The 12,108-nt window shown below is 45.9% G+C and overlaps 3 protein-coding genes across 5 annotated transcripts in view; 1 reads left to right on the top strand and 2 right to left on the bottom strand.

Moving 5' to 3' along the window:
* Positions 1-2,517, bottom strand: part of LOC114429904 (dihydroxyacetone phosphate acyltransferase-like) — a 4,392-nt gene extending 1,875 nt beyond the window's left edge. The window contains exons 1-3 of the mRNA XM_028398514.1: positions 2,360-2,517; positions 1,920-2,111; positions 1,669-1,845 (exon numbers count right to left, since the gene is read on the bottom strand). Of these exons, the coding sequence (XP_028254315.1) occupies positions 1,669-1,845; positions 1,920-2,111; positions 2,360-2,383 (393 nt within the window). The 5' untranslated portion in view covers positions 2,384-2,517. The remainder of the gene's footprint in view (positions 1-1,668; positions 1,846-1,919; positions 2,112-2,359) is intronic.
* A 110-nt stretch (positions 2,518-2,627) lies between these two features.
* On the top strand, positions 2,628-4,986 carry LOC114429792 (uncharacterized protein C1orf131-like). 2 transcript variants are annotated; one of them, XM_028398438.1, is made up of 8 exons: positions 2,628-2,748; positions 3,155-3,310; positions 3,386-3,489; positions 3,796-3,855; positions 3,921-4,016; positions 4,092-4,178; positions 4,315-4,346; positions 4,418-4,984. In XM_028398438.1, exons 1-8 carry the CDS (start codon positions 2,670-2,672, stop codon positions 4,545-4,547), a joined length of 744 nt encoding a protein of 247 aa, XP_028254239.1. In that variant the 5' UTR covers positions 2,628-2,669; the 3' UTR covers positions 4,548-4,984. The 2 variants fall into 2 exon arrangements, with proteins under 2 accessions (XP_028254239.1, XP_028254238.1); XM_028398437.1 differs by having other exon boundaries at positions 3,155-3,489; positions 4,418-4,986.
* A 2,563-nt stretch (positions 4,987-7,549) lies between these two features.
* The window catches only part of LOC114429778 (E3 ubiquitin-protein ligase TRIM9-like), a 29,587-nt gene continuing 25,028 nt past the window's right edge, over positions 7,550-12,108 (bottom strand). For both annotated transcript variants that reach the window (XM_028398418.1, XM_028398419.1), the window contains exons 6-11: positions 9,833-9,996; positions 9,517-9,655; positions 8,878-9,002; positions 8,339-8,517; positions 7,749-7,911; positions 7,550-7,658 (exon numbers count right to left, since the gene is read on the bottom strand). In XM_028398418.1, coding sequence (XP_028254219.1) covers positions 7,611-7,658; positions 7,749-7,911; positions 8,339-8,517; positions 8,878-9,002; positions 9,517-9,655; positions 9,833-9,996 — 818 coding nt within the window. In that variant the 3' untranslated portion in view covers positions 7,550-7,610. The remainder of the gene's footprint in view (positions 7,659-7,748; positions 7,912-8,338; positions 8,518-8,877; positions 9,003-9,516; positions 9,656-9,832; positions 9,997-12,108) is intronic.

The raw sequence follows: 12,108 nt of genomic DNA, 5'->3' as shown, positions 1-12,108 counted from the left end.
AATTGGGCGTGCAAAATTATTCAGCCCCCTTAAGTTAATACTTTGTAGCGCCACCTTTTGCTGTGATTACAGCTGTAAGTCGCTTTGGGTATGTCTCTATCAGTCTTGCACATCGAGAAACTGGAATTTTGCCCATTCCTCCTTGCAAAACAGCTCGAGCTCAGTGAGGTTGGATGGAGAGCGTTTGTGAACAGCAGTTTTCAGATCTTTCCACAGATTCTCGATTGGATTCAGGTCTGGACTTTGACTTGGCCATTCTAACACCTGGATATGTTTATTTGTGAACCATTCCATTGTAGATTTTGCTTTATGTTTTGGATCATTGTCTTGTTGGAAGACAAATCTCCGTCCCAGTCTCAGGTCTTTTGCAGACTCCATCAGGTTTTCTTCCAGAATGGTCCTGTATTTGGCTCCATCCATCTTCCCATCAATTTTAACCATCTTCCCTGTCCCTGCTGAAGAAAAGCAGGCCCAAACCATGATGCTGCCACCGCCATGTTTGACAGTGGGGATGGTGTGTTGAGGGTGATGAGCTGTGTTGCTTTTACGCCAAACATAACGTTTTGCATTGTTGCCAAAAAGTTCGATTTTGGTTTCATCTGACCAGAGCACCTTTTTCCACATATTGGTGTGTCTCCCAGGTGGCTTGTGGCAAACTTTAAACGACACTTTTTATGGATATCTTTAAGAAATGGCTTTCTTTCTTGCCACTCTTCCATAAAAGGCCAGATTTGTGCAGTACACGACTGATGTTGTCCTATGGACAGAGTCTCCCACCTCAGCTGTGGATCTCTGCAGTTCATCCAGAGTGATCATGGGCCTCTGGCCTGCATCTCTGATCAGTCTTCTCCTTGTATGAGCTGAAAGTTTAGTGGGAAGGACAGGTCTTGGTAGATTTGCAGTGGTCTGATACTCCTTCCATTTCAATATTATCGCTTGCACAGTGCTCCTTGGGATGTTTAAAGCTTGGGAAATCTTTTGTATCCAAATCCAGCTTTAAACTGCTCCACAACAGTATCTCGGACCTGCCTGGTGGTTCCTTGTTCTTCATGACGCTCGCTGTGCTTTAAAACGGACCTCTGAGACTATCACAGTACAGGTTCATTTATAAGGAGACTTGATTACACACGAGGTGGATTCCATTTATCATCATTAGTCATTTAGGTCAACATTGGATCATTCAGAGACCCTCACTGAACTTCTGGAGAGAGTTTGCTGCACTGAAAGTAAAGGGGCTGCATAATTTTGCACGCACCAACTTTTCTGTTTTTTATTGTTAAAAAAGTTTGAAATATCCAATAAATTTCGTTCCACTCATGATTGTGTCCCCACTTGTTGTTGATTCTTCACAAAAAATTACAGTTTTATTATGTTGAAGCCTGAAATGTGGCAAAAGGTCACAAAGTTCAAGGGGGCCAAATACTTTCGCAAGGCACTGTATATATGTGTGTGTGTGTGTGTGTGTGTATATGTGTGTGTATGTATATGTGTGTGTGTGTGTTGGTGTGTGTGTGTGTGTATATGTGTGTGTGTGTGTTGTGAGTGTGTATATGTGTGTGTGTGTGTGTGTGTGTGTGTGTGTGTGTGTATATGTGTGTGTGTGTGTGTGTGTGAGTGTGTATATGTGTGTGTGTGTGTGTGTGTGTGTGTGTGTGTTGGTGTACTCACCCTCTGGATACCCTCTTCATTGACACAGATGCTTCTGAACAAGGTTTTAAAGATTTTGGTGAGAGTGAAGGCGAAGAAGCGAACGGTGCTGAGCTGCAGGCAGTGAGCCATCTCCTCCAAGATGGCCGACGCCTCCCCTTGGACTTCATCAGCATCCGCGCCCGTCTCTTTGGAAACCTTATCCAGTAGAAAAGTCAGACTATGGTTTAAAACGGCCTGCTACGTTAACACCATCCGAGGTCTAGTGGTACCTGAGTGATGACGTAGCGCAGGTGGTCAGACTGCAGCACCAGGCCCCTCAGCTCGCCGGACTTGCAGAGCGTCAGTTCTTTGTAAACAACAGGGGTGTAGCATCTGAGGGCGTACCTCAGGTCGCTGGAGTTCCTCCTCTCCTCCAGAATGTCCTCGAAGTCATCTCTTTTCTTCAGCATGGGGTCCCTGTGCTATTAAAACACACACACGCATATTTTAAAGTCAACATGATACGAAGCATTTAGACTGGGGAAACACTGAGGCACAACACCACAATGGAATCATTAGCTACACGGCATTACACATTAACAACACACAACACTGCGTGTCGACGTCGCGTTGTTACACGAGTTTATATTTAGCTTTGTTTGAATGAAATGTCAAACGTCAGTGTCGCTGCTAAGCTAGCTTAACCTGTTAGCATGTTGAGCGCACTCACCGAATAAACGGCCTCCTGCGCCATGCTGTCGCACTTTACACACAGACGATGCAGCCAGGGAAGCTCCGCGAGCACAGCCGCCTGTGAGCCCCCGGGCCTGGATAACCCGCTCCTTGATAACAGCACCTGGAGGAACTTCACATGGGCGGGTGTAAACCGCCGTTTTCCGCGTTCACTTCCTTCCCTACGGTAGCCGCAATGGGTCAAACCGGTCGTGCGAGGACACCCATGTGCGTTCACAGTTTGTTGTCATTCACACGACAACAATAAAACACATTTTGGGTCAACTTGATGCTACCGCTAGCTTCAAATGAGCTGCAAGACAAACGGGAGCGAGGACACGGACCGTGTGTTCCTCGAACATGTTCTGGACAGACTGTACGACTTTGGTAAGCGCACTTAGCTAGTTAGCCCATGTTAGCTTGACTAGCTGCTAGTGTTGTGTCTAAAACCGTCTTTTTATTTCGTTTTAGGCGACACTGTTGGTACGAAACAAACATACGGCGCTTTAGCTTAGCCAAAACAGCAACAGCTAAACGCTCACGTACCACACTGCTAACGTTAGCTACTGTAAACCGTAGTATAAACGGCACGTTATTATAAGAATAATTACTAGAACATGGAACTGGCGATCATTGTTCAGCATTGTGACACTTATACTGACAGCTGTTCTATTATTGTGTGTCACAGACTGAAAAGTAATTGATTATTGTCCTATTATTAAACGCTTTTGGCTACTTTCTGCTTAAGGGGCACAGAAATATTAAGTATTATGTCCTTTGTCCTTTGATGCAGGTTCAGCACCAAAAAGGAGGTCCCAGAAGAGGAACAAACCCAAGCGGTGTGAGGAAGAGGAGGAAGAGGAGCGCCCTGCACGGAAAGACCTGAGTAGTGACGCTGAAGACTACACAACAGAACATCTACAGCAGCAACCAGAGACTGATGCCACAGGTGGGCAGCACGGGTTTGGGCAGCATTTCCTTATTGCTCCTCTTAATGATGGCGTTAATCACGTCTCTCCCTCAGGTTTGACGTCTCGGCGGGTGGACGACAAGGTCCAGGTGGTCACGTTTCACGACCCCAGAAAGAAACAGAAAACTAAGCAGACACCAGCCGCCAACAAAATGTCTGTGAGTCAACTTTATTTAATAAACATGACATGGTCCTAAGCATTTCTTCTGATCTTCATCTGAGTCCAGCTGTCTTTGATGATGCTGATTGGACTTGATGAGGACAGACACACACCTGTCTATAAGACCTCACAGCTCATGTTAGAGCACATGAGGATCGTGAGGTCAGAGGAGCTGCCTGAAGAGCTCAGAGACAGGCACAGATCTGGCCATGGTTCCTAAGAGCACAGCGGCCTGCTCTGGTACACCTCTGTTGTCAGCATTTCTCCACCTCACCTCCTCTTGTCTCTCTGTCGTCACTTCAAGGCCCCTCAGACAACAGAGAAGCAGCAGAGCGGGCAGCCAGAAGAACTCAGTTTGGAAAAGGTATGCCGCCGTCTGTGAAGTCGTTGCTGTTTGTTTGTGTATCTACAGCTGTGTTTGTGCGTCAGGCTCGTCTTGAAGTCCATCGCTTCGGAATCACGGGCTATAAAAAGGAGCAGCAGCGCGTCTTCGAGCAGGAAAGAGCCGTCATGCTGGGAGCCAGAGTAAAGACAAAAATGTTTATTACCATCGTTCTACTGCACTTTTTTAAAAAGTCACCAGCTTTGTTCCTTTATCAGCCCCTGAAGAAGGAGTACGTCAACTACAGAGAGCTGCAGCACCGAATCAAAGAGAAGAAGGAGAAAAGGAAGGAGGAGGTTCAGCCGGTAAGACCCGCCTGTTCCAGCTCAGTGCTCTGTTAACCTGAATCACTGAATCATCATCATCATCCCAAATTTCCCTGAGGGACCTTCCCAAAGGGATTAATAAAGTATATTGTATTCTATTCATTGCTTTGTGTAGGATCTGAAGAAGAAGAAGAAGCAGAATCAAAGGTGAGTGTTACACAGTCAAATATTTCCTTTTTCCTTCGTGACATGACTGGTTTTATACTCCTCTGCACCAGGGACAAGAAGAAGAAGAAGGTGTCCTCTGGCTCAGGATCCGGCTCGGCGCCTTCGGGTCAGATGGGCCGCTTTAAGAACGGCATGCTGATCCTCAGCTCCAAGGAGATCCAGAAAATCAAAGGCAAATAGGTGCGTTTAGAAGAAGAAGAAACGATCTCCTCTGAGACATCGTCTGTGGAAGATGACACAAGATGACTCAAACTATTTTACATCGACTCTCCGCTCCACAGACTCCCGCCGCTGGCACACATGCGATGTGGTCGTTACCGTAATGAATGTAAGAGCCGTTTCTCAGCGTTCAGAATCCGTAGCTACGGTAGTTTGAACAGCGCGTGTCTTAAGGGTTAAAGAAAAACTGGAGACTTTTGTTTCAAGTCATAGTCCATCACAGTTTATTTATAAATGAGCATGAAAAGAGACGTTTTCTCATGTTTTACAGCATTTTTTTGTTTTTTTACAATTATGCAGGTACAATGCATTTCTCATATACAAACCATGTCATCGTACAAATTGGAATTAATGGGCGGGACTATAACAGGACAGATGTGGGGGGGGGGGGGGTACATACATGTGGAAACTGTCATGGAGGAACACATGTAGAATAAACCATGAAAATCTATGAACGTGGATTTTTAGGAGTGATGTTCTGGCAGTGTGCGGCTGAGGTTTGACTCGAAGCAGCGTTTTTGTGTTATTTACAAAAATAAGAGTGTGGAGACATGAGGAGCTCATCTGCAGCACGTGGTTCAAACTGCAAGCACGTAAACCTCTTATCTGAACTGGGATTCGTCGGCCACAGACTGGATATAGCATGGATTCAGGAGGGCAATGTACAAAAGAAACTTCCATCTATTTACATACTTTAAAGAGTTAAATAGTCAGTAACTGCAGTGACATGCTCCCCCTCCACCAGCACCGTATCTTGGTAGGTAAATATCATGTCACATTCATGGGTGGGGTGTAAAAAGGTGCATGCCGTACAAGCACTCACACAATACCACATCTACACAGGAGTGACTGCAAGGTGGAAACAAAGTGTTTCTACATTTCCTAAAGAAATATGGCTGCCAGAAAGCCTGACTTGATGCTGCAAATGTAGCCCTTAGATGGAAGCTGGCAGTTTGGGGCGCACACAAAACAAAGTTAACTTTTTTTGGCACAGTCAGATGTTAGCTTGACATGTCAGATGTTACTGTCGCTGCCTTCATGTCATGTAGGATGCTAAGCTAAATGCTTATTTACACATGAAGTAACCAGACCTCTGCTGTCCACTGGCTGATTTAATGGTTAACTGGATTAAACATGATGAGGGCTGTCAGCACGTCTCTGTTGTAGGTCGCTCTGTTTCTTTAGCGCCCCAGCTCTCGCCTGCTAACTGTTTTTCCTACTGGTTGTCATTGAGCAGGTAGTCTGCCAGCTGCCTTCAAAGGGTTAATGCTAAGAATGTAGCTTGTTGTTGTTTAGCCCGAAACAACACTATAAGAGCAGTGAGAATAACTAACTACACGGCGCTAAAGTAGCCTGGCCACATGGAGCCGAGACTAGCCTGGAGATAAATCTCGTCCTGACTTAGCTTACATAGCTTTAGCTTCATCGTATAAAAACGTAACATCCTAGTTGATCCATAAATAAATATTTGTATCATCCCATCTCCACTGTCTTAAAATGCTTCCTCAATAATATTAAAACTATAAACAGGAAGTAAACAAAACGAGGTTCAAATATAATTTTAAACACTTCTAGCTCTACTTATAGTTAATACAAATTAAACGGTAATGTATCGAAAATATACACTGTTGCACCATAGTTCATCATTTTTGTCCCTGATTAGTCTGAGTATCACGACAGTTTATGATTTAAATAATAGATTTTTTTTAGTTTTAAAGTGATGACGTACAAAAAAAAAAGACAATTGGCAAGAAATGCTTTGATCCTGTTGTTACCACTGTTATACAGCAGGGGGCGAGCTGTCCTAAGCCTTTAAACATCACTCATTGCAAAGACAAGAACAGTATTTACAGTACAGCTTGACAGTGTGTAAACATGTTCCATGCTATTTACAGCGTGACTCACTCATAGATCCATCTTATTGTGGCGGGTCAGTCTCACAGAAGGGATATAAATCTGTATTGTACATGTGAATTTTCTGTGCGGTATTACACACATGTGATGTTTGTCTTATGATAAGTCACAGTGGTTCTGGTTGAGCTACGGCGAGCAGCAGGTGTAGCTTCACCTGATGTGACTTCTGGAGATCACTTTTCAGAGCAGCCCAGACTCCACAGAGAGACTGAGAGCTGACAGCGAGACACTTTGCTCCTCCTCCACCCGAGCTGCTGTTGGCCTTAGAAAACAAAAGGACTAAAACCGCGTCGAGTCTACATAGCGCTGTCATTCAGCCATATTAAATCTGTGTGTTTTATGTATTATTATATCTGGGGTGTAAGAATGACCTGACTCTCAGTCACATATTCACTTTACATCTCAGTATCAATCATTGATTGCACCTCCTGAAAGGGCTCTCGCTTACGGGCGCCGCCATTTTGGAAAAAGATGCTATTTTGGAACCGAGGCCGCTTCCTCATCGAGCCAGTAATCAACGGCGTCCATCTTTATATACAGTCTATGGTCTCATTACACATCAGTGTCATAAGAACACAATTGTTTGTGACCTCTGGAGTTATTGTTATTGATTATTATTGTTGTGTGGCACTGTGACTCCTTGGCTCTGTACTTTGCTAGAAGGGAGGGGACTTGGACAGTATAGTTAAGATGGCTGTCACATTCCTACCCACACAGAAGTTAAGAAACAGAGGAGAGACGGCAGCTGCGACTAAAGACGTGCGGTGAACGTTTGGCTTTTTAAATATTTCATGAGCGAAAGGAGCGGCGCTGCAGCTACAAACGAGCGTCTTCATGCGGCTGTAAGCTCGCAGGCTGCGAACACACCTGCTGAATCACTTCTCTGTTATATTCTGCTCCTGAAAGCACCGCGTGGAACAGAACCTGCTACGAGCTGGATTAATGAGGACGTGTGCCGCTCGCATTCTTTTGAGGGTGTGTTTATATCTGAAGTGTGGGACACCTTGAGATACAGATGAATCCCATCTGATGTTACTGGAGAAGCTGATGCCGTGAGTGATGTCGTTGGTTTGTGTCCAGGGTGCGCTCGGAGGGGTGGGGGTGGCGTTCTTACTGTTTGATATTCTTTGGCAGCTCCAGGCCCGTCAGTAAGGTCACCTGAAGTGGACAGACTGGATGAGATCATCGCAGAGCGAAGCTGAGGACATCTACAGACACACACACACACACACACACACACACACCGACCTGCACGTTCCTGTTGAGGCTAACGGCGGGCACAAAGACCCCATCCAGGTTCTCAAAGGCAGTTGGTCCGTGCTGCACCTTGTTGACGTAGAAAGTCAGCGAGTGTTTGGTCAGATCCAGCAGCACGCCCACAGTGGAGCCCTTTGCGATGCCACCTTCCGCCCTACGCAACAACACACACACCGGTACATCTTTCAGCCACCCTCAGAACTGTAGTTCTTCAATTTGCCACTAGAGGGCGGACATGCAACTTCTAATGTGCCTAGAGCATGAGCTGAGTGTGGATGTTGGTAACAACCTCTGACTTATAAACAACATGAAGAAGTGAGATTTCTGCCAAAGCACATCTTTAATTAGTGATGCCTCCGTGTGAAAGTGAGATGTTTTGAAGTCTCCTGCAGCCTGCAGCGTCCTGCGCGTGCTCCCTGGTGGCTTTGTTAGTTAGTTGTTATTGTGCGAGCCTGCGGGGTCTCTGTCATCCTGTGTGTACATCATTACACGGTGCTGTGCGGCTCTCGGGAGTGACGCCTTATATCAAACTACATACGTATCTAAAGCTCTAACATGGTGTGATGGCGGTGAACGCCTACCTGTTGGTGTGGGAGTTGTTGTGCATGAACCAGGAGCGGTTGTTGTCCACGTACATGGCCCAGGCTTTGTCGTCTTTCCCCAGCATCATGTCTTTCATGGTGTTGATCCTCGCTATGCCGAACGCAGGGTCGGGGTGGTTGTCGTAGCGATCGATGGTGACCTCCCAATAGTGAACACCCTGAGATTTGAAGGGGGAAGGGATCAGGAGTGAACACTAAAAGGCTAAACACTGACAGAATACAGTCATCCAGTGTCATGTGGTTGTCATAGCGATGTATAGTAACCTCCCAATACTTGAGGCCAGGTGGGCCAGACACCTTTACACTACAGCAGTGGCAATACGCAGAGTTTGCATTGACAGTAGCAGACCTTCCAAAGCAGGCCCCGCCTGCCTCTACCTACCTAAAGAAAGTCAAGAAAAGATTTGTCTAATAACATGATAATGGTGATGGACCCGGGTTGAAGGGGACACCAATGGAAAAGAGAGAGCTGGTCGAGGCTGCAGTGTGTGAGTTGGAAGGTGTGGTGTAGCGCTCACCTTAGAGAACGCAGCCGTGCCCAGCACCACGCGGTCATCGTAGCTGTTACAGCTGACGGTCTGGTTTTCATTGGACAGGACAATGTCACGGTGAGCTGAGGTGGGGTCAAAGGTGAACCAGGCCACTGAAAGCAGGACACGTCCCTTCGTTAGCCTTCAGACAAGGGACTTACAAATTGTACATATATATGGGACACAACTACAGCACCGGCCTGAGGATACACAAAAGCTTCATCGGCAGGACACAAGAGCATGTGCGTTATTTACACACACACGCGGTGTATGCAGCAAATGTCTGTTTAATTGCACAGCCATGCTGGGTTTGCAGCCTTCGCTGCCTGTTTCACCCTAATTTCCCTTCTGTGTGTAGCTGCAGCACAATCCTCATAGAAAGAGACAGAAAGGAGGAGGAAGAGAGGGGAGTGAGAAAACAAAGGGAGGGCGGGATGGGATAAACGGTTATCAGGCGGAAAACAGACTCTAATGCCCATTGTTATTGTGGCTGGCAGAGACAGAGAGAGGGGAGTGATTTGGTGTTATGGAGTCATTTGTCCCCTTCTCCCCTCCATTCTCCACCTTTTACTTTGCCGTCTTTATCCTAACGCAAAGTCAGCAAAGTAACGCAAAGTTGCCGCCTACCGTCGGAGGTCTTGAGAACGACCGTCTTGCTGTACGGTCCCACTCCGATGGCGTTGTAGGCTTTAACCCTGGCATTGTAGGAGCTGTTGAAATGGAGGCCATCCACTGTGCACACCGTCTCCTTCCCTACATACACCTCCTGGGAGCACACACACATTTCAACATCATTATAAATGCAGGTGGAGAGCACATACAAACGTAGTCTGCATAATGCATGATGAATGTACGACACCTTTAATTACACACAAACAGATCTGAGAAGCTGCATGATCATTTAGGTCATATGTATTATGAGAGCTGTTTGTGCACCACCAACCCTGTACTGTCCTCCGTTTCCGTCGTCCAGCTCCAGGACGTAGCCCTCAATGGGGCTGGCGGAGGGCGCGATTACCCTCCAGGCCAAGGTGGCGCTGTTATTCCTGGTGCAGCACTTCTCCAGCTGTAGGAGAGGAGCTGCCGGTACAGAGGGACTGGACTCCACTGCGGGAAGAGACGGATCGTAATTGAAAGGAAGGAGAACAAATGAAAACAAGGAGGGATGAAGGGAGAGAGGAAGACAAACGCTGATGTCGTCACCTGCCTTTGAACAAAGTAGGAGATTGTAAAAAAAGGAGGTGAAAGATCTCCAGGTTCATTCACGGGGCAACAGCTGGGAATCAATTAAAGTGGGCTACGTGAGGAGGGGATACACGCTAACTAGGGAATAGTGCAGGAAGTGGTGCGCAGGGTTAGACTGATATGTGCTTTGAAGATGGAACTACAAGGTTCCGAATCAATCAGATCAGCTTCCACTCAAGGCCGGCTTCAGGCAGGATTTTCCTCCAGTTCAGTAATATCAGTCTAACCCTTGTACGAATACACACAACAACAAAAGGGGTAAAAATGACGGAGTAATACGTCAAGGAACAAATATCATGGCGCAGCACTATTGTGAGCTATGTCAGGAACCATGCAGACGCAGTGGGACAAAATAGACCAGCGAGTCTCCAACCAGGGTGGCCATGAGAGCTCCCGTGGGCTAGAAAGGGATGGAGGAAGGAGTGACGGAATAAATTCAAGTAAAAAGGAAAAGGTCTCTGAAATACCTCCTGGGCTCTCTGTCTCCATCTCACCTCCAGCCTCACCACTGTCTGCTGCCTGCATTTGTTTCAATAATGGACTCTCCTGCACATCTGGAAATATGATGTGGATTTGGATGTTTTAATACAAAAAAACATGCGGACAAAGAAAATCCACCACAGTGAGAGCAGTGGGGGTAATTAAGGACTTGCTGTAGTAGGAACGTAGATGCCCGATATTCTGTAAGGCAGTGATGAGTTTGTGCTTTCTCACCAAAAAGATATCAACGGGTTAATAGAAGACGCAGCACAGACCCAGATATTACATTTTGAACTCATAAATCACTTTACATCAGAAAAAGATTTTTCTTAATACTATGAAAATACTGAACAAAGCTTCACTGATGTAAAACACAGAATCATCTGTATATTGGGACACAATAGAGACACACACACCTGAATGCTGCAAAATTATCTATGTTACAGAGGTCTATACGTCTGCTAATGGTCAGTTCATCAAGGACTGATGATCAGCAGCACCTGCTGCAGCTCACCTACTTAAATCTATAGATACAGGAAGTGGGGACGCAGTATAGAACGTGTTTGTATCCTTTTGACTCAAATTCTCAAAATTATAATGTTTACCCTTAAAATTAAGACTAAATCCTAGTAAAGATATGCCGCTTAAATCTGGACCTCTTCTGTACCGCCTCAGCAGAGCAGCGTGGGAAATAAAATATGCACCCAGCTGATTACATATTTAACGTACATTAACAATACATCTGGGTAATGAGACCGAAGTGGGATGACAGCGTGTTTACTCATGCACGCCAACCGATTGCAGAGCAGCAGCCGATGAATAGATAATTAGGCGTGTATGGTGTAGTTCATCTTCCAGAAGCCTCAGAGGTGGAGAGCGATAGCAGCTGAATGCTAACCATGCTTCCTGCACGTCAGGTTTTATCTGAAGGTGCCAATTGTACACAGCGGAATGAGGTTGATGGCCCCTCGTTGGGTTTTGTTGCATTCATGTTTGATTCCAAAATAGTTGCAGCTGCACTGCTAGAATTCTAGCTAGTTTTGCAGTGTTATGTTTGTCAATCAAGATTCACCCAATTGGTTCACAGTCAGTGACAAAGTCACTGTAAGAAATGTACAATATTTGCAGCCTAGTTGTTATTATGGTCTGAACTATAGGGCATAAAGTCCCAGGCCCTTCACTTGACCTCAAAAATTAGGGATGTCACGATCGGGTTTGATTTTGAGTATCTGCCGATACTGAGTCCCGATCCGATTTTTTGGCTTCTCTACAAAGGCGAATGGCAGGTCACTCATTTTGTGCTCATTAAGTGCTGTCATGGGACATTTTTCTCTCCTCTTTGAACCTATTATCTACTGCAACAACTAACTATTTCCACGGCCACAGTACTGCCCAACACGCAATTGCCGCAGACTGTAAATACTTCATCCATCCCCGAACTGGGAAGTTTTGCAAAGGAAACGGCTCAGTCTTGAACCCAGGACCTCTCACACC

This window comes from Parambassis ranga, unplaced genomic scaffold (assembly GCF_900634625.1).
Source record: "Parambassis ranga unplaced genomic scaffold, fParRan2.1 scaffold_21_arrow_ctg1, whole genome shotgun sequence".
Taxonomy (NCBI): Eukaryota; Metazoa; Chordata; class Actinopteri; family Ambassidae; genus Parambassis; species Parambassis ranga.
The sequence above is the reverse complement of the archived record's forward strand: the minus strand, read 5'-3'. Positions and strand labels throughout refer to the sequence as shown.

Excerpts from the sequence above, each read along its gene's own strand:
- LOC114429792 (XM_028398437.1), top strand. The coding sequence starts at position 2,670 with ATGAGCTGCAAGACAAACGGGAGCGAGGACACGGACCGTGTGTTCCTC. Across the intron at positions 4,017-4,091 it reads CCGTCATGCTGGGAGCCAGA|CCCCTGAAGAAGGAGTACGT; the intron begins GTAAAGACAAAA and ends TTCCTTTATCAG. Across the intron at positions 4,347-4,417 it reads AAGAAGAAGCAGAATCAAAG|GGACAAGAAGAAGAAGAAGG; the intron begins GTGAGTGTTACA and ends CCTCTGCACCAG.